This window comes from Acinonyx jubatus, chromosome B4 (assembly GCF_027475565.1).
Source record: "Acinonyx jubatus isolate Ajub_Pintada_27869175 chromosome B4, VMU_Ajub_asm_v1.0, whole genome shotgun sequence".
Classification (NCBI taxonomy): Eukaryota; Metazoa; Chordata; class Mammalia; order Carnivora; family Felidae; genus Acinonyx; species Acinonyx jubatus.
In genome coordinates this window covers 53641756-53666965 of record NC_069387.1, presented here as the reverse complement: position 1 = coordinate 53666965, position 25210 = coordinate 53641756, and the positions used below count along the sequence as shown (strand labels likewise).

Here is a 25210-nt window from a genome sequence, read left to right as displayed (position 1 = left end):
ATGGCCTATTTCTTTGAAAGAGAAATTAATTATTTAGGCTTCCATATTTTACTATAATTATCTCCACTAACACCCATTTGAATCCTAAGAATACCATAGTGAAAATTGGTTCTGTGTCTCCTCCCTTTCCCGCAGGAACAACCCCATTATTCTCTCCTTATCTACCCTCCATGTCACCCCCACCCCCATTCACATACATGTGTATTTATAACATTTTTGAATGGTGGTTCATTAGTCATTCTCTCCAGATTATTCGTTGTTGAGAAAATATATAACTCCTTGGACTTCTCATGTGGATGTAGATGTTTTCATTGCTCTTTCCTAGGGGGAAATGAGTTTATGAGAAGTATTGTTTACCTCTCAGAAATGTATTTTCAGACTTCCCTCTGGGGCCCTTGCTCTCTCCAGCCGTGAGCTACTCAGATGCTTCTGCCATTCCTTCCTGAGTCATCTGGGGCTTGGGAGTGGCTTAACCTATTCAGTTTTTCAAGGGTTGCAAGTGACTGATGCACATGGTTACTGTCCCATTTCTGAGAGTCTCACTACCCATATCTTTGCAGTCCTTAACTTCATAAGGTTCTGGAAAACCCACCCTTTATCTCCATGTCAGCTCATCATTATTCACAATAATGGTGGAAATCATCTAAAATAACAAATGATACTAAAATGACTTTTGTTTGGTATTTAAGTATTTGAGTCCTGCCTAGAGATAATCCAGGGAGTGGACATTTACAGTAAAAGCAGTCCATCATGTTACTCTCCCATAGTTATCTGTATGACATCTCTCCCGTGGCATGTAGAGAGGGAGGCAGCAGCAGGAATACAGCTTGTCCAGCTCTCATTGGGTTGTTAGATGCATCAGACATCTATTAAGAACTCTGCAAAACTTGTCTCCATGCTTTGTCTTCAAAATCTGGAGGAGGCCTTTCCTTAACCCAATACTTAATTCACAGAACATGAAAATCAGTAGGCAACCTGTGAAACTGTCACTTTTTCTAGGGTCTTCATCTCACCCAGAGTCAAACAGCCAAAGTCCTCACAGTGACTCATAGACTATACATGAAGGGTCTATCTTCCTGCTTTCTCTCTGACATCATCTGCTACTGTTTCCCCCTTCACTCACTCTGTCCTGGCCCATTGGCCTCCTTGTATTCTTGAAAAGTATGCAAGTACCACTTCACACCTGTTAGGATGGCTAGTATTAAAAAAAAACAGAAGATAACAAGTGTTGGGGAGGATGTGGATAAATTGGGACACTTGAGCGTAGCTGGTGGAAATGTAAATGATGCATTCATGTGGAACACACTATGGTGATGTCTCAAAAAACTACATATCCAATTACCATAGGATCCAGGAATCCCACTTCTGGTTGTTGTCCCACAGAATTCAAGGGAAGGACTCAAGAAGATATTTCTATTCACATATTCATAACAGCATTATTCATAACAGCCATTCATTCCGCCAGTGGATGGAATGTGAACAAGATGTGGGAGATACACAATGGAGTATTATTCAGCCTTAAAGAGGAAGGACATTCTGACATATATTCCAACCCGGATGAACCTTGAAGACACATGCTAAGCGAAATAAGTGGGTCACAAAAGGAGAATATTGTGTGATTCCACTTATATGAGGTACCTACAGTAGTCAAATTCATAGAGGGAAAGTAGAATGATGGTGCCAGGGACTGCAGAGAGGGACGAATGGGGAGTTAGTGTTTATGGGTACAGAGTTTCATCTGAGGAATATGAACAAATTCTGTGCAACAAGTTGCACAACAGTGTGAAGGTGAGGCTCTCTTAGATCACCCATTTTATAATCACAACACCCACTCTGAACACATCCTAACCTTTTCTTGCTTCCCTTTTCTCTGCAGCGCTGATTGCAAATCCAACACAATGTATATGCATACAACTTATTTGTTTATTGTTTGCTTTCAACTACAGGATGTAACCAACTTGCATGGAGGGATTTCTGTGCTTTTTCTGCTTTATCTGCAGTGCCGAGTAAATGAGAATCAGTATATTAGTTGAACATATAAATGAAAGACCATGATTGGACACAGACTTGAAGAGAAGGCCAAACAGAAGGAGAAATTGGGAAGATTCCATTTTTCATTTGATTTGGAAACCAGTTTCTTTTATCCTTGGGTATAAGACTCAGCCCCAGTGTTCATGGTGGCTTTTGTTCTGTTTGCCTTTTCATATGCCTTGTGAACTCTTTCACTCTTGGACATGTTGCTGTACATGTACACAACACAACATTTACCTTTACTTAAAACTCTTGCCCTGAACTCAAAGCTTCTACTCCTGTATTCATGACTGCCGCTACCTCAGTTGCAGGGCTGCTTGAGTTAGGACTTGAGAAACTCTGGGGTAGCTCAGCTTTCTAAAAACCTTTATAGTTGAGTGTTTGGGAGTCACTAGTTGGATTGGCTCCAGAGTCTTCATTGTCCAGAAATTTTAATGAGGAAGAGAGTTTTCGTATACTTTAGGTGAGAAAGGATTTATGTTTGGACACAGAGGATTGATATGATCCCTGCAGATGTTACATTTAAATCCACTTCTCTGGAAGTTTGGGAAGTAAAATAATTATTTAACAGCCTCATTAGCCTTCCTCTCAAGTCTTTATCAAATTTCTAGCAAAACAACTGGTATCCAAACTCTCTTTGAGACTATTCAGGAGGAAACACTAGGCCAACTTCCTGATGGGCAAGAGTGTTAACACCCAGCCAGAGGAGCCAGTAAGAACTTACTGTCTTAGAAAATGTTTTGAAAAGGAAATGTCCAGATGAGGGCTGTACCCTTCTCAGAGACAGAGCAGCGAACACAATGACTTCTAGGATAAAGAGCAGTGGTTGGGGCTGGCTGGGAGGGGAAGGAAGACAGACTGCAATTTAATGGGTGGATTGTTGGACTTGACAGGAGTTGTTGTGGGAGACTTGGGATGGAACTTTGGTTTTGGAGTTTGGAAGGAGTTCAGAGACTGAGAGAAATACACGGAGGAGAGGGAGGGAAGGGGGAGTTGGGGGCATTGTGGAATTCATACAAGCTGACTTCATGTTCCCTGGCCTTTCTCTGCATTTCTTTCAGCACCTCCTATGCACCAAGCACCTCCTTTGGAGAGACTGTTTCCTAGTTAAAATGAGATTCACAGACCCAGGGCCCTCATTAGGGAAATATCCTGGAAATGTGCTTGAAATAGATGATGGTGCTTGTTCTACTCTCCTGTTTACACCTCTGTTTGGCCCTTTCTCTCTTTCAAAAACAAAAACAAATACAAATACCCAAACAAATAAACAGAAAACAAAACAAGCAAAACAAATTATATATATATATATATATTTTTTTCTCTGTCCTAAATGCCTCTCATGGTTGCTTCATATGATTATGAGCAGATTCTTGTCCTGGGTAGTGAGGTTGGAGGTGGGAGTGTGGATTCCAGAAGAAGGAGGTAGATAGATCCTGGCCCTGACCTCTGGAAGCTTTTTAGAGTATAAATGAATTTAAGTGACACAAGCAGGACACCAGCACACAGAAAGGGAAAATTAGTTATAGCTGAGCATCAGGATGGACCTTAAGTGCGGATGGGTATTGAAGGGAGGTTGGAGATGGGACCAGTCGAGATGCCTTAGGAAATGCTTCACTTACAGAAGGGAAAACATTGTTGAATAGGACTGAGAAGACCTAGAACATGACGACAGGATAAAAGGGAGTGAGGAGGGCATCCCTGGCAGGACAGGCACTTACTCAGGCCAAAGGCTCATCCCAGGAGGGGTAAGTCAAGATGTGAGGAGCTGAGTTAGGAGGGAGGTGATGGGCCTGAGAGTAGAGGAAGATTTAGGGCAGGGTTCGGAGAGGTGGGTCAGAGAGTCTGGACTGAATATAAAGTATTGGAATAATTGTGAGTTACTGCACAGAGAAAGGGCCTTTCTGAAAATAGCATTTGAGGATGATGTTTTTGTGTATTGTTATAAAATGGATTTGTGGTAGGCTTTCTCAGGATTCCCAATCATGGCTTTGCTTTGTCTTCTATAAGCTTGTTCATTTTTCTTCTGCCTGCTTGTGTTGGAGTAATGAAATGTGATTAATTTAATTTCCAGATGTTTTGTACTTTGGTTTGCTTCTCTGGTATCTTCATACTTTGTCTGCAGCCTACTGTCCGTCATCTTCAGTAAATGTGGGAAGAGCACAAGGACCACCCTGCACAACATAGTTGAGGGAAACAGAAATGATCAAAAGGCTTACCCATCTCCGACTCTGCTATTTAGATGGTCCTCCTCTGGGATTCCTGCTCACCGTCTATGAATGGACTTCAGAAGTGTGTAGGACATTTTTTTGAGGTGACTGACCTCAGAGGGGTCTGTGATTCAGCAAATGACAAGCACCACTGTTGTATCTTTGTTGGGAGGTTGGCAGCTGGAGATGGTTCCCCAGAGAGAGAAACATGGTACAAGCATCCTTAGTGCCCAGTAAGGAAACTCTACAGACAGTTGAAGGAGCTGAAGGAGAAAGAGGAATTGGGAAAAGGGAAATGGGTTCAGAAGGAAGTGGTAGGAGGGGTACCCCATCTTCCCTTGTTCTCCACCCTCTTTCTAGTAGGATTTCCTTCTCTGTGTTCTCCATGTGCTGACTATTACAGGATGCAGTTACCCTTCAACTAAACTCCCACAATATTATCTCATGCAATTCCTTGTTGAATCTGATGTGCACAGAGTGGAGTCAACCCCTCCCTCAGTCATGGACTGAGCATCATTGCTTCCTGTCAGGTCCCTTTTCAATGCATTTTATTTTACCCTTTCATCCTGATCTCTATTATTTCCCCTCCTCACTGGAGGCACTTCCTTCAGTGTATATAACAAATGTTCTTCCAATCCCTGCTCTATATGTGTATTTAGATACATTACTTCACTTTACAAATACACAGTTGTAGTGTGGGGACTAGGCAAAGAGAAAAACATTAAAAATGCCTTGCTTTCATGGAACTTACATCTTTTGGTGTGAGGAAATAATAAACAATTAAGTAAAACATATAGTACCTTGAATAGTGACAAGTGCTATGAGGAAAATGAGGGCATGGGGATAAGGTATGGCTGGGTGGTTAGGAGCAGATTGCAGTTTTATATGTGGAGCTTAAGGAGGGCTGTGCTATATATGTTCTTTTACCAAATGCAGTGAAGTGAGCAACCATGGGGCTATCTGGGCTAGAAGTGGTATGGTTATAGGGACAGCAAGTACAAAGGCCCTGAGGTAGGGTCTTGCCTGGTATGTTAGGTGGCCAAAATTGTTAGGGGGCTAGAGAAATAATATGAGTGGGGGGAGAGAGAGAAACAGAGGCTGAGTAGCAGGTGGGTCAGTGACAAATACTGTAGGACTTTGTAGGTCATTGTAAATGCAAACATTGGCTTCTACTCTGCATAAAAGGAGAAACCAGTAGAAGGTTTTATCAGAGAATGACATGAAAATTTGAACAGGTATGTGCATATCCTTGACAAATAGGCAGCACTCTTTGGCTGTTTTATAAATGTATATAAATGTAACTGTGCTGTATACCTCATCCTTCTACTTCTGTTACTTAACATTGTTTCTGAAATCTACGCATGTTGTTATCTTTAATCTACTTTTTAAAATTTCTGACTGCTGTGTAATATTTCATTGTGTATATATGGCACATTTTACTTACACATTCCTCTAGTAACAGAGGCTGGCATAGCTCCAAATTCAGAAACAGTCCTGTGATGAACTCACTCATATGAGCCTCCTTATAAACTCAGGACAGAGTTTCCCTGGGGTGTATATCTCAGAGAGGGATTGCAGAGTGGGAGGGTGTTCATTCTTAATTCCGTTGATTGTGCTTCAGGATGGTGATCCCAGTTACACTCCCACCAGTGTTGGGTGGTATTTTGTATCTTCTCATCAAATTTTTATGTGGATCCTGTAAGGGAAGTGAAGTAAGGTTCCTTGTGGGTGAGGAAACCTGAGGCTTAGAGAGATCAAGCAAATAACCCTGGTTTATATAGTGAAGTGGAAGAGGAAAGGCTCAAATCCAAAATTTCTGACATAATGTCCGTTGCTCTTAGCAGACAGTACCCAAAACTGCCCTTTCTAGGAATAAGATGAGGCATCCATAGGCAAAAATATTGATGATGATGATGATGATGATGATGTTTAAGGCTTTCATTTTCTTGATGCCTGAACTAACCCAGTGAGCTTAGAACCTCCAAGTGTTTAACACCATGTAGGAGGGTGCTTAATTGGGGTACTTAGCATTTCAAGGCAAAATATATGGAATAAAGCTGTTTTCATTGTTTCATGAGGGCAAGCTAACAGTCTCGAATTTCAGTGGATGATTTTGGGGCTAGAGATTTATAAAGACTAACTGATTTTCAAATTTGGGAATTTGGATCAGATTTCAATATTAAACATTAGGCAGATTACATTAATTACATATTGTTTGCTAGGCACTGAGCTAACTACTTTATAGACATCATTTCTCTTATGCCTCACAATTACCCTATGAGGTACTTTTACTTTCATTTGACTGTTATTGAAACTAAAGCACCGAGAGGTTAACTAATTTGTCCAGAGTACCCAGTATAAGGTTGAGTTGTGATCTGAACCTGAATCATGTACCTGCAGAGCCTTTACTCCTAAATGCTAAACTGTGCTCCTTTCCTGTGAAGAAAGCTTTTGTAATCTCTTCCCTTTGAAATTGAGGACAATTTCGTGTCATTTGGGGTGATTTAGAGCAGCCATGGGAAGCACAGGGCTAGTGGACAAGAATCTCCAGAGGGACAGGATATGAAGTTTGAAAATGTTCCCCAGTGTCTTCATTATGCCTCCCTCTGTCCCCCAAAGTAAAAACCTCTGCCTTAGGACATCCCACCGAGGTTATAGGGCCTGATATCTTCAAAACATTTGACAATTCTTTGTCACCATGTGTGGTTTACACCTGCCATGTGTGATGTACAGTCAAAGTTTCATCAGTTTGTCTTCCCTTCACACTTTTCATTTTGCTTGTCTTCTACAAGGATGGTAATATGATTTATATCTTTATCTAAATAAGAATTACAAATACTGTTTGACTACAAAGTATGTATATCACAAAGGCAATTAGGTAGGAATTCTGGATTATGTTCTCTTTCAGATTTGTATTCTCAGTTTGTGTATTTGTTCAACAAGTATCTATTGAGCATCTAAGTCACACTTTGATAGAAGACACAGGCAGATTAGCTGGAATTATGATACATTAGGATAAATGGCACATGGGGAAGCCCAGGTTTTATGAGAGCACACAGGAAAGGCAGCATAAGGTCAGGGGAGGCTTTCTGGGGAGGCAACTTCTGAGCTGGGAACTGAAAGAGAAGTAGGGGGTTAGCAAAGTGAAGGGACAAGAAGGCATTAGAGACAGGTAATAGGGTGAGTGTAGAATTTCACAGCTGGAGCAGAAGCTGGGCAGGGGATGAGGCTGCAGGAATCAGCACATGTCAGATGATGAAGAAAGGAAGGGCAATGGGAACCACTGAAGGATTTGAAGCCTGGGGGTGGGTGGGCAACACGTCAATCACATTTATAGTGTAGTGTAGCAAGATTCCATGAGTTAAGTATTGACTTTGTCTATGTTGTGCACTTCTTAGTAAATCATAACCGTGGAACTGGTGGGTGGCAAATAAGGAGTCTAGATGGATTTGTACACAGAAGCTTTGACTCATAACATCAGGATTCCTTTTGATAATCTGTAGAGAAGACTTCAATTTTGACTTGGTCTTTCTGCTTTTAAAACCCTCTGACAACAATTCCTAAAATTCTCTCAAAACCAAAGCCCAAGTAGCGAGGAGAATGGGGCTGCATGACTTTGTTTTCTCTGTTTTTCTCTACTCATGTCTGAGACATTTGCTGTGAATTTTTCATCAAAGTCTTGCTCCATTTGATGGAGGGGGCCATTTGAAGAGCAGCAGTGGAGGAAGGGCAAAGAGGAAACACATGTAGGGCTCCTTTATTAACAAAACGTGTTTGGCATATTGAGACCATGGTTTGAGTGAGTGAAAAATAACTATGGTAGAAAATTAAGAGGGAGTTACAAGTTAGTGTTTTAATATAAGCTCACAGAGCAGGGCAGGGTCTCCAGGTGGCTGGTTGCTTACATCACAGATGGCCCAGGGTGTTTATAGAGCACAGTGTGGCCAGTGAGGAGACTGTCTGCAGAAGTGAGGTCACCTTCTCTCCTGGAACCCAGAGAGCAAAGGGACAGAAGGAATTGTTTTGGTTGTGATCTACTGAGCTAGGTGACCTACTTCTTTCCTTCCTACCCATCACACTCTCATAACTGTGGACATATAAACTGCAGTAAGTTTTGCCTGGTTGTTTTGGGTGAGGTTTACTGAATGTCAGAATTCACAAAATGGCCTTTCTGGCTCTTCTCCCTTAGTAATGGATACTTGGTTGGCATATGCACCTGTTTCTCCAGTGTTTCCTCACCAGACAGTCTTGTCCTCTAGTTCTTGCAGGTAGTTATGAAGGCCCTGCCTCTTTATCTGTCTTCCTCTCTTCTCACATTGCCCCCTGTGGTCCTAGATGGGTAAAGGGAAGGGTTGGACTGTACTTTACTTGCCATCAGTACAGCTAAATGGATGATGCAGGATGAGGAGAAAGGGGGTCATCTGATCTTGGGTACTGATTTGGGGCTAAAGAGTTTTAAGGAAGTGATACCAATATTGTATTTTAAATTGCGATTTTATTTAAGAAATTGTTCTGTCACTGCAACAAGGCTCTCTAGTCCATAAATTAATATCATAACTTATGCTCAAGTACCACACAAACATCCCATGTGTAAATTACTGCACAAGAAATTCATGCCCTATTGTGTCCTACAGCTTCATTAGTCCATGAAGCTACATGAGTTAGATGAACCCAAAGGGGATTTTGTCATGTGGTGTGTAAAAGGAGAATGTCGGGAGATATTTGACACTTTTCTGGGGTGGGGGGGGACAAGGTTGATTTGTTATGATCTTTTATTTCAGTTTCTGTGATACTCAGGCTGCAACAGGTGACATGGGACTCATGAGCTGTGGTTGTAAACTTTTGTTAGTTTGTTGAACACCATTGTTCAGTAAATATTTATTGTTTATTTAGGATTTATGAAGGGCTATCACATACCAGATGAAATACAAAGCAGGAGCATTGAAGCCTGAGTAATGGACCTTGTCAGCCCCAACTCAACTTGGCTAAACGTAGCCTCACTGAACCTGATCCGAGACTCTGCTTCCTGGGCTTGCTGCAGCTCTCTGATCCTGGAATCCTCTTCAGTTCCAGCTAGATGCTGTGTCAGGCACTTCGTAGATTTGGTCAAAAACTGGTACGCGGACCTACGCTGACAGAACTGGTGGCTGAGAATGACCCACAGAGAAGACTGAGCACTCTGGATTTAGTGGCCCTGGGTGTAGGCCGCACAGTGGGTGTAGGTGTGTATGTCCTGGCTGGTGAGGTGGTCAGAAATCAAGCAGGACCATCCTTTGTGATTTGTGTTTTGGTGGCCATCCTGTCTTCTCTATTGGCTGGGATGTGCTATGCAGAGATTAGTGCCCGGGTTCCCCAATCTGGCTCTGCATATCTGCACAGCTATGTCACTATAGGTGAACTCTGGGCCTTCGTCAATGGCTGGAACCTCATCCTCTCCCTTGTTGCTGAGAAAGCCATTGCGTTCAGCACATGGATCTTAATTTTTGACAACCTGCGTGGAAACCAGGTCTCTCAGACTGTGCAAGAGAGAATCTCAGGGCACATTTCCCATTTCCTTAGAGAATATCTAGAATTCTTTGTTCTTGGTTTTTTGGTGGTGTTCATGGAGATCAGGTATTTTTGGTATTTCTGGCCATTATCGACTTCCACACTTGCCAAAGTGTTCACATTGGTGAAAATTCTGGTTCTCAGTTTTGTCATCATCTCTGGTTTCATTAAGGGGGACCTGCACAACTGGAAGCTCACAGAAGAGGACTATGTAAAGGCTGGACTCAATGACACCTCAAGCTTGGGCCCCCTGGGCTCTGGAGGATTTGTGCCTTTTGGGTTTGAGGGGATTCTCCGTGGAGCAGCTATCTGTTTCTATGCATTTATTGGTTTTGAGAGTATTGTTGCCAGAGTTGAAAAAGCCCAGAATCCCCAGCGTTCCATCCCCATGGGCATTGTGGTTTCACTGTTCATCTGCCTTCTGATATATTTTGGTGTCTCTTCAGCACTTACGCTCATGGTGCCTTACTACCAGATTCATTCTGGGAGCACCTTGCCTGAGGTATTTCTCCATATTGGCTGGGTCCCTGCCTACTATGTGGTAGCTTTTGCATTGCTGTGCATTCTTTCCACCAGCCTTTGGGGCTTTGTGAGGCCGATGCGTCGGGTGTTATACATGATGGGAAAGGATGGCCTCCTGTTCCATGTCCTTACCCATATCTCTTACCACCAATACATCATTATCATAATCATTGTGATGATTGGAACAGTTGCAGTCATTATATCATTCCTTGGCGTCACTGATCTCTTGGACCTCAGGTCGGTTGTGTCCCTGATTTCTTACTCCCTAGTTGCGATTTGTGTTCTCATCCTCAGGTATCAGCCTGAGAGGAGGAATGGGGGAAATGAAGCAGAGGAGCAGGAGGAGAATGGACCTGCAGAAGAGAGGCTGACTCTACAGCGACTACTTTTTCCAGGCAGCTCCTCCCCCACTCCACTCTCTGGCCGGGTTGTCTATGTTTGTTCTTCACTGCTTGTTCTGCTAATTATTCCTCTTTGCTTGGTGCTGACCCAGTGGCCAGTTCTGCTTTCTGGAGACCCAGTGTGGATTTCAGTGGTTGTGCTTCTCCTGGTGTTCATCACTGGGCTCACTGGGGTCATCTGGAGACAGCCACAGAGCTCCAGTTCCCTTTACTTTAAGGTCCCTGCTCTGCCTCTCCTCCCACTACTGAGCCTCTTTGTGAATGTTTGCCTTATGATGCAGATGACAGCTGGCACCTGGATGGTATTTGGTGTGTGGATGCTGACTGGGTTTGTTTTCTACTTTGGCTATGGGGTCCATCACAGCTGGGTCACTAACCCCACTTAAGTTTGGCCAAAAGTGTAGACCTTGAACTCAGCTGTGTCAGTACCTATGCAGTTGGACATCATCACACCTGAATGTAGTCAGGTCCCCCTGCCTAATAATGCAGTACTCTTGATCACATGGAAAAGTAGGCCTCCCATGGGATGCTGGTGGGTGAACACTAATAGAGCTCTGTGTATATTGTGGAGTGAAGGATGTGCCTTTACTCATTCTTTTTTTTTTCTTTTGTTTTTTCTTTTTCCTTTTTGACTTGTCTACTTGAATTGCGTCTATAGTTGGTTACAGGCTTTAAAATATTATTATTAAAAGAAACTAGAAAAAAACTTATTTCCTTGGTTAAATATCCAGTAGCTGTGGGGTGTCTGGCTGGCTCAGTCAGTAGAGCATGCAATTCTTCTCTCAGGGTGGTAACTTTGAGCCCCATGTTGTGTATAGAGATTATTTAAAACAAATAGCCAGTAGCAGAATTACTGGATCGTAGGTACTTTTATTCTTAATTTTTTGAGGAACCTGCATACTGCTTTCCACAGTGGCTGCACCAACTGACATTCCCAACAATAATATCTGAGTGTTCCTTTTTCTCCATATCCTGGACAATACTTGCTTATCTTGTCTTTTTGATTTTAGCCATCCTGACAGGTTTAAAGTGATATCCAATTGTAGTGTTAATTTACATTTCCCTGTCATTAGTGATGGTGAACACCTTTCCAAGTGTCTGTTGGCCATATGTATGTCTTCTTTGGAAAAATGTCTATTTAGTTTCTCTGCCCATTTTTTAAGTGGACTGAGTTGTACAAGTTCTTTCTGTATTTTGTGTATTAACCCATTATTGGATATATCATTTACAAATATCTTTTCTTATTCAGTGGGTTTCCTTTCTCTCTTGATGGTGGTTTCCTTTTCAGGGCAAAAGCTTTTTAGTTACATGAATTCAAAAAGATATATGCACCCCTATGTTTATTGTGGCATAATTTACAATAGCCAGGACATGGAAGCAACCCAAATGTCCCTTGATAGATGAATAAAGAAGATGTAATATCTATCAAATTATCTATCTATCTATCTATCTATCTATCTATCTATCTATCTATCATCTATCTATCTGTCATGGAATATTACTCAGCTATAAAAAAGAATGGAATCTTGGCATTTGTAACAACATGGATGGACCTAGAGGAAATAATATGATGTGAAATAAGTCTGTTCAGAGTAAGACAAACACCAGATGGTTCCGCTCTTATACCAATTTAAGAAATAAAACAACAACAAAAGAGGAAAAAGTGAGACAAAACAACCTCATACACTCAAATATAGGGCAAAAACTGTTGGTTGTCAACGTGAAGTGGGTACAAGGATGGGTGAAATAGATAAGGGGAATTAAGAGTATACTTATCTGGATGAGCACTGAGAAATGTGTGGAATCAATAAATCATTATGTAGTACACCTAGAATAATATAATGACACTGTATGGTAATTATACTTCAACAAAAACAACAAAAAAAAAGAAACTAGAATCAAACAAAAAAAAACAACAAAAAAAAAAACCCAAAAGATGAAATATGGCCCCTGCTCTTAAGGGGCTTATATTCTAATACAAGGGGTAAAGCATAGCTGTAACACAAAGTAGAAAGTGTTGTCATAATAAGTAATATACAAATAAAGTGTCCTGGGAATTCAGAGTGCTGGAGGATCACATGGGGTTGGCACAGTGGTGAGGGTTGATTGGTGAAATCAGAGAAGACGTTGTAGAGGAATGGCATTTGAGTTGGCTCACTCCAAGACAGGTTAGGATTTTCCCACATGTGGGCAGCAGTGAGAGACTATAGGCTGAGAGAACAACACTTGGAGAAGCACAGGAAAATGAAGCAGTGTTCAGAACACAATGAACACACTGTAGTGTTTGTAGCCTGAGCCTTGGCTGTGAGAGGGGCCAACAGAACATGCACAGGTGGATTGGAGCCAGAGCTCTCCTCTGAGCACAAAACACTTGGATTTGAACCCACTACCCATAATGAAAATCCCTAGGGTTGGTTCTTCTACTTGGCAATATCTGTGTTCTTGGACTTGAAAGTTTCTCTACTCTTGTCTGCTTTGGTCCACCTGCTCAGAAAGTGCACAGCTGGGAGCCAAGTATCCTGGATTCTGCTCTTGTTCCCACCATTAACTAGCAATGTGACCTTGAGCAGGCCTTTTGGTTCCTTCAATGTTTTGCTTATTTATTTTTATTTTTTTGTAACACGAGACGTCAGAACTGATTATTTCTAAAGTTAGGTTCACTTACAGAATTCTAGGATTTCCTCTGGTTCTTGTGTCTTGTTATTCTCTCAGCTAGGTCTCTCTACTGCAGGCAACCTGAACCTGCATCCTGCCCACTTTTCACTACAACATGGTATAAGGATGCGATAAATAACACCCCATTTCTCACTCCTATGTTTGGAACCAACTGATAATCAAGACATAGAGACAGTTGATTAAACACTTAGCTTTTGATCTGTAGCTCAATTGGCTTGCTAAGCCTGCATCACTAATTTAAACAGACTTATTCCTCATCAGAAGTAATGCGAAGCAATCTCCACAAGACGCCACAGGAAAGATTCTGCTTTAATTAGATTTTTTATGTATGAGCAGGTTGTAATGCATGTGTTTCGGTCAGTTTGGCACTGGATAAAAAAGGAAAACCAATAAAAAAATGGAAGGGGCTGAGCTGGGCATGATTAGTGCTGTTGGTTTAACTCACTAATCAAAGTGATAGTGAGGGGGCAGTACTATTCCTGGAGTGGGGCCAGGAATAGTACTCTGTCAGTGGTTCTCAGTCTTCAGCAGGTGTCACCATACCTTGAGGACTTGTGACAAAACAGATTGCTGGTCCCTGGCCCCAGCATTTAGAATTCAGTAGGTCTGGGTGGAGCCCACAACATGTACTTCTAACAAGTTCCCAGTTGATGCTGATGCTGTTGGTACTGGGGCCACATATAGAAAACGAAGTCTCCACATGGAAAGATGAAGGGAAGGACACAAAGTTGCCCTTTGAACACTTACCTTCATTTCATGAAACATTTAGATTAAAATACAATTGTTAATCCTATCACCTTGGGGAAATCATTGTGAATCATTTCACAATGTATATGTATGCCAGATAACCACAATGTATACTTTAAATATCTTAAATTTTATGTCAATTGTACATAAATAAAGCTGAAATAAAAATGAAATACCACAGTTATCTGAGTGCCTTTATTTTTGTATATTGTTCCTGGTTGTAGATCATAGATAAGGAGTGTATCTTGTTCGCTCCCCCAGAGCATCCTCCTGTATCCAGACACACAATGAGCATTTAATAATTCGTGGTGAATTGACTAGAGCTTTACACATTTCTTTGGTACAGAAATTCTCCTTCCTTTTAGGCTAGCACTGTGTTTCTCCTTTAAAACTATCTTCCTGGAGCCTCCACCCAGAACTACATCTAGAAGTGTATCTAGATCTGTACCCAACATCTAGAACTGTACCCCAGCACTTGTAGTTTTGCCTTTGTGTGGCTCTGCCTGGAGTTCTAGTGACTGTCCTGTCTGTTCCGTCAGAGTGGAGTCTTGCTCAGAACAAGGAGCAGATTCTCTACTCCCTCTAGACTCAATGGTAAGAACAATGTTCACTCAAAGAGCAGCTGCCCTGGGGCAGCTGATTGCCTGAAATGACCTCTCCTGGTCTTGCTGCATCCATACTCATGGGACTTGGAGAGGGTCCAAGGTACCAAAATTAAGAGAAGTCTACTGACTCCAGGGAATCCCTGAAGATGAGACTGGCTCCAGCTTGGGCACAACAGGCATCTTTCTTGAAGAGTCAGAGTTTTATGGTTGGCATATGGGAGCCAGTGTTTTCCTATTGTATTTATGTATGAGGCCTTACTAGAAAAGAAGGATGGGAAGCTACTTTCTTACTTGTGGATTTGTGACCTTTCCAACAGAGAGTAGGTGCTTCCAGGGAAGCCTGCTAGAGGCGGGATTACCCATATACTTATCCCTTCCTTTAGATGCTTTCTTGAGAGACTGGTGCAAAAATCTTGTTGAAGCATCTTCAATTCTTTTGGGTAAAGAGAATTTACACCCCAAATGGGAAGAAAAATGAACTGAAATAGGAGGAATTACTAACTGGACAGGGATTGAGACATCATTACTTTGGAAGGGAAGGTATGAGTAGAAACTGAGAAAGAGGTGTTGGTCAAGGGTCACTTCCTGGAGAGGGTGCCTATGGAGCAATTTGGGAAGTAGAAGAAGGACAGATGAACTGGAAAAGAAATGGGACAGTATTCTAGGCTACATGGACCTCTAGGAGGCATGAAATATTGAGACTTTTGTGAGGGATGTGTGTTGACATTTGAAGGGAATTTATGAGCCACGTTTGTATTGTGTATTGTGCCTCGTATCATGGAGTAAGGTTTCTGAATCAGGAAGGAATGAGAGGAGGAGTTAAGATGGGGGAGACGTAGCTGGAACCTGGGCTTTCCTCATCCCTCAAACACAGCTGTCAGATCACTTGGAAAACCAGGAAACCTATCTACAGAGTGGCAGAAGGATTTCCACAGTTAGAAGGAGAAAGCGTGGCAGGTGTGAGGTATGCGAAAGTGAATTGGGAGAGAGAAAGATGGCAGGCTGTAGAGGTGAGGGAACCCTTTCCGTGGAGAGACAAAAGAGATAAAAAGAGACCCAGTTTGAGAAAGTGCTGCATCAGGTTCACACAAGGGGAAAACCTCTCTGGACTATGGGCTGGGGAGTGAGAAGTACTGAGTCTCCCAGTTATTTTTTTGCTTGCATTTGGGGCTCAAAGTCTGAAATTTTGGAATTGCACAACTTTCTAGAGTTGAACTGTAGAGCTGTTGCTTGTGCTCATGGTGAGGTGGGAGCTGGCCCCACAGTGCTAGGTTGGTGTAGGGATCTCTGGGATGCACTGTGACAGAAACAGTCCCCTTCCTGGAGTACATTTGGAAGAGGATATATTGCCTCCCCAAGGACAAAATACTCTGCAGGTGCCAGCAAAAGGCCTTTCATTAGTGGGGGACAGAGACACACTCATATGGAATATAACCTTTGCGGTTTTTAGCAGTGCTACTCCATAGATCCCTAACACTGCTCAGGTGTGGGACAGTTTTTCAGGGACAGAGAAATTCCAACATGGAGAGGCTCTACTCTGGAGGAGGGGAGTGGATCTGCACAGTGCCAATCTCACACTAGGGTGCGAGAGTCCCAGACCTGGATGAGAGACTGGGGTAGTGCCATTTTCCCGCTAACACCAACATGGTGGGACTTGAGAGAGCAGACAGCGGCCCCCAGTCGAGTCGGGACCTGCATACACTGAACCCTGGTCCCGTGCTGGCAGCTGCTTATTAATTGCGGCAGGACTGACTCTGAGCCAATGCGGCACACCTCTCCTCCAGACCAGCACAGCCAGCGCCTCTCATGCACCAAGTGCACTGAAAATGAAGCGCTTCAAAAAGACGCCTGCAGTCCTTTTTTCTTTTTTCCTTCTTCTTTTCTTTGGAGTCAGGCTTATAGTTTCTTGTTGGTTTCATTCAGTTGCCTGTCTTTTTCCCGATTTTTTTGTGTAACAGGCTTCTCCCTCATCCCTTTTATCCAGGGTTACTTCAACAAAGAAACCAAAGCACACCTAGTTAAAAGTCCAACACTCCAACAATGAGTGCAAGGAGGAACTCTGCAGAGGACTGACCAGTGGGAAAGAGCAGCCAAAATGCAACAGCAGAGTGCACACCAAAAATACTGGAGTGCCAGGCTCTGGGCAGTGTATGGCCCCATTTTAATATAGTAGTAACTCTCAGTGGTAGGAAACACAACAAGCTTTTATTTTTTTATTACTTATTTATTTAATTTTTAAATTTTATTTATTTATTTATTTATTTTTTAATATGAAATTTATTGTCAAATTGGTTCCATACAACACCCAGTGCTCATCCCAAAAGGTGCCCTCCTCAATACCCATCACTCACCCTCCCCTCCTTCCCACCCCCCATCAACCCTCAGTTTGTTCTCAGTTTTTAAGAGTCTCTTGTGCTTTGGCTCTCTCCCACTCTAACCTCTTTTTTATTTTTCTTCCCCTCTCCCATGGACTTCTGTTAAGTTTCTCAGGATCCACATAAGAGTGAAACCATATGGTATCTGTCTTTCTCTGTGTGGCTTATTTCACTTAGCATCACACTCTCCAGTGCCATCCACGTTGCTACAAAAGGCCATATTTCATTCTTTCTCATTGCCACATAGTATTCCATGGTGTATATAAACCACAATTTCTTTATCCATTCATCAGTTGATGGACATTAAGGCTCTTTCCATCATTTGGCTATTGTTGAAAGTGCTGCTATACACATTAGGGTACAAGTGCCCTTATGCATCAGCACTCCTGTATCCCTTGGGTAAATTTACCCTTGGGTAAATTCCTAGCAGTATTATTGCTGGGTCATAGGGTAGATCTATTTTTAATTTTTTGAGGAACCTCCACACTGTTTTCCAGAGTGGCTGCACCAATTTGCATTCCCACCAACATTGCAAGAGGGTTCCTGTTTCTCCACATCCTCTCCAGCATCTATAGTCTCCTGATTTGTTCATTTTGGCCACTCTGACTGGTGTGAAGTGATATCTGAGTGTGGTTTTGATTTGTACTTCCCTGATGAGGAGCGATGTTGAGCATCTTTTCATGTGCCTGTTGGCCATCTGGATGTCTTCTTTATTTTTTTTTTCAAAATATGAAATTTATTGTCAAATTGGTTTCCATACAACACCCAGTGCTCATCCCAAAAGGTGCCCTCCTCAATACCCATCACCCACCCTCCCCTCCCTCCTACCCCGCATCAACCCTCAGTTTGTTCTCAGTTTTTAACAGTCTCTTATGCTTTGGCTGTCTCCCACTCTAACTTCTTTTTTTTCCCTTCCCCTCCCCCATGGGTTCCTGTTAAGTTTCTCAAGATCCACATAAGAGTGAAACGATATGGTATCTGTCTTTCTCTGTATGGCTTATTTCACTTAGCATCACACTCTCCAGTTCCATCCACGTTGCTACAAAAGGCCATATTTCATTCTTTCTCATTGCCACGTAGTATTCCATTGTGTATATAAACCACAATTTCTTTATCCATTCATCAGTTGATGGACATTTAGGCTCTTTCCATAATTTGGCTATTGTTGAGAGTGCTGGTATGAACATTGGGGTACAAGTGCCCCTATGCATCAGTACTCCTGTATCCCTTGGGTAAATTCCTAGCAGTGCTATTGCTGGGTCATAGGGTAGGTCTATTTTGAATTTTCTGAGGAACCTCCACACTGCTTTCCAGAGCGGCTGCACCAATTTGCATTCCCACCAACAGTGCAAGAGGGGTCCCGTTTCTCCACATCCTCTCCAGCATCTATAGTCTCCTGATTTGTTCATTTTGGCCAGTCTGACTGGCGTGAGGTGATACCTGAGTGTGGTTTTGATTTGTATTTCCCTGATAAGGAGCGACGTTGAACATCTTTTCATGTGCCTGTTGGCCATCCGGATGTCTTCTTTAGAGAAGTGTCTATTCATGTTTTCTGACCATTTCTTCACTGGGTTATTTGTTTTTCGGGTGTGGAGTTTGGTGAGCTCTTTATAGATTTTGGATACTAGCCCTTTGTCCGATATGTCATTTGCAAATATCTTTTCCCATTCCGTGGGTTGCCTTTTAGTTTTGTTGGTTGTTTCCTTTGCTGTGTGGAAGCTTTTTATCTTCATAAGGTCCCAGTAATTCATTTTTGCTTTTAACTCCCTTGCCTTTGGGGATGTGTCGAGTAAGAGATTGCTACGGCTGAGGTCAGAGAGGTGTTTTCCTGCTTTCTCCTCTAAGGTTTTGATGGTTTCCTGTCTCACATTCAGGTCCTTTATCCATTTTGAGTTTATTTTTGTGAATGGTGTGAGAAAGTGGTCTAGTTTCAACCTTCTGCATGTTGCTGTCCAGTTCTCCCAGCACCATTTGTTAAAGAGACTGTCTTTTTTCCATTGGATGTTCTTGCCTGCTTTGTCAAAGATGAGTTGGCCATACGTTTGTGTGTCTAGTTCTGGGGTTTCTATTCTATTCCATTGGTCTATGTGTCTGTTTTTGTGCCAATACCATGCTGTCTTGATGATTACAGCTTTGTAGTAGAGGCTAAAGTCTGGGATTGTGATGCCTCCTGCTTTGGTCTTCTTCTTCAAAATTACTTTGGCTACTCGGGGCCTTTTGTGGTTCCATATGAATTTTAGGATTGCTTGTTCTAGTTTCGAGAAGAATGCTGGTGCAATTTTGATTGGGATTGCATTGAATGTGTAGATAGCTTTGGGTAGTATTGACATTTTGACAATATTTATTCTTCCAATCCATGATCAGGGAATGTCTTTCCATTTCTTTAAATCTTCTTCAATTACCTTCATAAGCTTTCTATAGTTTTCAGCATACAGATCCTTGACATCTTTGGTTAGATTTATTCCTAGGTATTTTATGCTTCTTGGTGCAATTGTGAGTGGGATCAGTTTATTTGTCTTTCTGTTGCTTCATTGTTAGTGTATAAGAATGCAACTGATTTCTGTACACTGATTTTGTATCCTGCAACTTTGCTGAATTCCTGTATCAGTTCTAGCAGACTTTTGGTGGAGTCTATCGGATTTTCCATGTATAATATCATGTCATCTGCAAAAAGCGAAAGCTTGACTTCATCTTTGCCAATTTTGATGCCTTTGATTTCCTTTTGTTGTCTGAGTGCTGATGCTAGAACTTCCAGCACTATGTTAAACAACAGCGGTGAGAGTGGGCATCCCTGTCGTGTTCCTGATCTCAGGGAAAAAGCTCTCATTTTTTCCCCGTTGAGGATGATGTTAGCTGTGGGCTTTTCATAAATGGCTTTTATGATCTTTAAGTATGTTCCTTCTATCCCGACTTTCTCAAGGGTTTTTATTAAGAAAGGGTGCTGGATTTTGTCAAAGGCCTTTTCTGCATCGATTGACAGGATCATATGGTTCTTCTCTTTTTTTTTTATTAATGTGATGTATCACGTTGATTGATTTGCGAATGTTGAACCAGCCCTGCATCCCAGGAATGAATCCCACTTGATCATGGTGAATAATTCTTTTTATATGTCGTTGAATTCGATTTGCTAGTATCTTATTGAGAATTTTTGCATCCATATTCATCAGGGATATTGGCCTGTAGTTCTCTTTTTTTCCTGGGTCTCTGTCTGGTTTAGGAATCAAAGTAATACTGGCTTCATAGAATGAGTCTGGAAGTTTTCCTTCCCTTTCTATTTTTTGGAACAGCTTGAGAAGGATAGGTATTATCTCTGCTTTAAACGTCTGGTAGAACTCCCCTGGGAAGCCATCTTGTCCTGGACTCTTATTTGTTGGGAGATTTTTGATAACCGATTCAATTTCTTCGCTGGTTATGGGTCTGTTCAAGCTTTCTATTTCCTCCTGATTGAGTTTTGGAAGAGTGTGGGTGTTTAGGAATTTGTCCATTTCTTCCAGGTTGTCCAATTTGTTGGCATATAATTTTTCATAGTATTCCCTGATAATTGTTTGTATCTCTGAGGGACTGGTTGTAATAATCCCATTTTCATTCATGATTTTATCTATTTGGGTCATCTCCCTTTTCTTTTTGAGAAGCCTGGCTAGAGGTTTGTCAATTTGTTTATTTTTTCAAAAAACCAACTCTTGGTTTCGTTGATCTGCTCTACAGTTTTTTTAGATTCTATATTGTTTATTTCTGCTCTGATGTTTATTATTTCTCTTCTTCTGCTGGGTTTAGGCTGTCTTTGCTGTTCTGCTTCTATTTCCTTTAAGTGTGCTGTTAGATTTTGTATTTGGGATTTTTCTTGTTTCTTGAGATAGGCCTGGATTGCAATGTATTTTCCTCTCAGGACTGCCTTCGCTGCGTCCCAAAGCGTTTGGATTGTTGTATTTTCATTTTCATTTGTTTCCATGTATTTTTTAATTTCTTCTCTAATTGCCTGGTTGACCCACTCATTCGTTAGTAGGGTGTTCTTTAACCTCCATGCTTTTGGAGGTTTTCCAGACTTTTTTCTGTGGTTGATTTCAAGCTTCATAGCATTGTGGTCTGAAAGTATGCATGGTATAATTTCAATTCTTGTAAACTTATGAAGGGCTGTTTTGTGACCCAGTATATGATCTATCTTGGAGAATGTTCCATGTGCACTCGAGAAGAAAGTCTATTCTGTTGGTTTGGGATGCAGAGTTCTAAATATATCTGTCAAGTCCATCTGATCCAATGTCTCATTCAGGGCCCTTGTTTCTTTATTGACCGTGTGTCTAGATGATCTATCCATTTCTGTAAGTGGGGTGTTAAAGTCCCCTGCAATTACCACATTCTTGTCAATAAGGTTGCTTATGTTTATGAGTAATTGTTTTATATATTTGGGGGCTCCGGTATTTGGCATATAGACATTTATAATTGATAGCTCTTCCTGATGGATAGACCCTGTAACTATTATATAATGTCCGTCTTCATCTCTTCTTACAGCCTTTAATTTAAAGTCTAGTTTGTCTGATATAAGTATGGCTACTCCAGCTTTCTTTTGGCTTCCAGTAGCATGATAAATACTTCTCCATCCCCTCACTCTCAATCTAAAGGTGTCCTCAGATCTAAAATGAGTCTCTTGTAGACAGCAAATAGATGGGTCTTGTTTTTTTATCCATTCTGATACCCTAAGTCTTTTGGTTGGCACATTTAATCCATTTACATTCAGTGTTATTATAGAAAGATACAGGTTTAGAGTCATTGTGATGTCTGTATGTTTTATGCTTGTCGTGATGTCTCTGGTACTTTGTCTCACAGGGTCCCCCTTAGGCTCTCTTGTAGGGCTGGTTTAGTGGTGACAAATTCCTTCAGTTTTTGTTTGTTTGGGAAGACCTTTATCTCTCCTTCTATTCTAAATGACAGACTTGCTGGATAAAGGATTCTCGGCTGCATATTTTTTCTGTCTAGCACACTGAAAATCTCGTGCCAATTCTTTCTGGCCTGCCAAGTTTCAAAAGAGAGATCAGTCACGAGTCTTGTAGGTCTCCCTTTATATGTGAGGGCACGTTTACCCCTTGCTGCTTTCAGAATTTTCTCTTTATCCTTGTATTTTGCCAGTTTCACTATGATATGTCGTGCAGAAGATCGATTTAAGTTACGTCTGAAGGGAGTTCTCTGTGCCTCTTGGATTTCAATGCCTTTTTCCTTCCCCAGTTCAGGGAAGTTCTCAGCTTTTATTTCTTCAAGTACCCCTTCAGCACCTTTCCCTCTCTCTTCCTCCTCTGGGATACCAATTATGCGTATATTATTTCTTTTTAGTGCATCACTTAGTTCTCTAATTTTCCCCTCATACTCCTGGATTTTTTTTATCTCTCTTTTTCTCAGCTTCCTCTTTTTCCATAACTTTATCTTCTAGTTCACCTATTCTCTCCTCTGCCTCTTCAATCAGAGCCGTGGTGGTTTCCATTTTGTTATGCATTTCGTTTAAAGCGTTTTTTAGCTCCTCGTGACTGTTCCTTAGTCCCTTGATCTCTGTAGCAAGAGATTCTCTGCTGTCCTCTATACTGTTTTCAAGCCCAGCGATTAATTTTATGACTATTATTCTAAATTCACTTCCTGTTATATTATTTAAATCCTTTTTGATCAGCTCATTAGCTGTTGTTATTTCCTGGAGATTCTTCTGAGGGGAATTCTTCTGCTTGGTCATTTTGGATAGTGCCTGGCGTGGTGAGGACCTGCAGGGCACTTCCCCTGTGCTGTGGTGTATAACTGGAGTTGGTGGACGGAGCCGCAGTCAGGTCTGATGTCTGCCCCCAGCCCACCTCTGGGGCCACAGTCAGACTGGTGTGTGCCTTCTCTACCCCTCTCCTAGCGGCGGGATTCACTGTGGGGTGGCGTGGCCCATCTGGGCTACTTGCACACTACCAGGCTTGTGATGCTGGGGATGTGGCGTATTAGCTGGGGTGGGTAGTCAAGGTGCAAGGGGGCAGGAGGGGCAGGCTTAGCTCGCTTCTCCTTAGGTGATCCACTTCAGGAGGGGCCCTGTGGCAGCTGGAGGGAGTCAGATCCGCTGCGGAGGTTTGGCTCCGAAGAAGCTCAGAGTTGGGTGTTTTCGAGGAGCTGGTTCTCTTTGGGATTTTGGCTGGGGGATGGGTGGGGGAGATGGCGCTGGCGAGCGCTTTTGTTCCCCACCAAGCTGAGCTCTGTCCTCCGGGGGCTCAGCAGCTCTCGCTCCCTTTGTCCTCCAGCCTTCCCGCTTTCCGAGCAGAGCTGTTAACTTATGACCTCCCAGACGCTAAGTAGCCCTTGCTGTCGGAACACAGTCCGTCAGGCTCCTCCGCTTTTGCCAGCCAGACTCGGGGGCTCTGCTTGGCCGGTGAGCCGCCCCTCCGCCCCGGCTCCCTCCCGCCAGTCCAAGGAGCGCGCACTGCCTCATCGTCCTTCCTACCCTCTTCAGTGGGCCTCTCGTCTGTGCTTGGCTCCGGTGACTCCGTTCTGCTAATCCTCTGGCGGTTTTCTGGGTTATTTAGGCAGGTGTAGGTGGAATCTAAGTGATCAGCAGGATGCGTGGTGAGCCCAGCTTCCTCCTACGCCCCCATCTTCCTGAACTCCCTCGACAAAGTAGATTTTAAACCAAAGACTGTAATAAGAGATGAGGAAAGGCATTATCTCATAATTAAGGAGTCTATGCATCAGGAAGATCTAACAATTGTAAATATTTTTGTCCCAACTTGGAGCACCCAAATATAGAACTTAATATCAAACATGAAGAAAATCATTGATAATAATACAATAGTAGTCGGGGACCTTAATACCCCAATTACAAATGGGCAGATCATTTAAGCAGAAAATCAACAAGAAAACAATGGCTTTGAAAGACACTGGACCAGATGGACTTAACAGATACATTCAGAACATTTCACACTAACGTTCTTCTCAAGGGCACACGGAACATTCTCCACAATAGATACCATACTGGGTCACAAATCAGCCCTCAACAGGTAAAGAAAGATTGAGATCATACCATGGAGTTTTTCAGAGCATAACACTACGAAATTTGAAATTAACCATCAGAAAAAATTTGTAAAGCCCTCAAATATATGGAAAGTTAAAGAAAATCTTATTAAAGAATCACTGGGTTAACCAGGAAATTAAAGAAGCAATAAAAAAAAATTACATGGAAGCCAATGAAAATGAAAACGTTTCAGTCCAACCCTTTGGGATACAATAAAGGTAGTACTAACAGGAAAATACATTGCAATCCATTCCTATTTCAAGAAGCAAGAAAAGTCACAAATACATAAGCTAAGCTTACACCTAAAGGAGGTAGAAAGGATCAGGATCGGAAGCCTAACGCTAGCAGAAGGAGGGAAATAATAAAGATTAGAGCAGTAATAAAGGATTTGGAAACAAACAAACAAAAAACCCCCCAAAACCCAGTAGAACAGATCAATAAATCTAAGTGCTGGTTCTTTGAAAGAAGAAAGAAAATTGATAAACTCATAACCAGACTTACCATAAAGAAAAGAAAGAGGACCCAAATAGATAAAATCACAAATGATAGAGGAGAGATCACAGCCAACACCATAGAAATACCAACGTTATAAGAAAATACTATGAAAAATTAAATGCCAACAACCTGGGCAGCAAATGAACAATCTCCTAGAAACTCACAAACTACCAAAATTGAAATAGGAAGAAATAGAAAATGTGAACAGCAAAGTATCTATTATCAGAAATTCCAATAAACGAGTCCTGGGCCAGATGGCTTCCCAGGGGAATTCTACAAGATATTTAAAAGAGGGTTAATACCTATTCTTCTCCAACTGTTCCGAAAAATAGAAATGGAGGAAAGCTTCCAAACTCATTCTATAAAGCCAGCATTACCTTGGTGCACAAACCAGACAAAGAGCTGACTAAAAAGGGGAATTACAGGCCAATATCCCTGATGAAATTGGATGCAAAAATTCTCAACAAGATACTAGCAAATTGAATTCAATAGTATGCTAAAAGATTTATTCAACATCATCAAGTGGGATTTATTCCTGGGCTGCAGGGATGGTTCAATACCCACAAATTAATCAACAGTATATATC

At 42.0% G+C, this 25210-nt stretch overlaps 2 protein-coding genes across 2 annotated transcripts in view; both read left to right on the top strand.

The window, feature by feature from the left end:
• The window catches only part of LOC128316363 (cationic amino acid transporter 3-like), a 293114-nt gene that overhangs the window by 190624 nt on the left and 77280 nt on the right, over positions 1-25210 (top strand). The gene's annotated exons all lie outside the window — the stretch shown is intronic.
• LOC106977154 (cationic amino acid transporter 3-like) lies at positions 9308-12138 on the top strand. Its single transcript, XM_053225952.1, has one exon. The coding sequence runs from the start codon at positions 9316-9318 to the stop codon at positions 11092-11094; it is 1779 nt and encodes a 592-aa protein (XP_053081927.1). The 5' UTR covers positions 9308-9315; the 3' UTR covers positions 11095-12138.

Bases quoted from the DNA above. Each gene is read 5' to 3' on its own strand.
- LOC106977154 (XM_053225952.1), top strand. From the start codon at position 9,316: ATGCTGTGTCAGGCACTTCGTAGATTTGGTCAAAAACTGGTACGCGGA.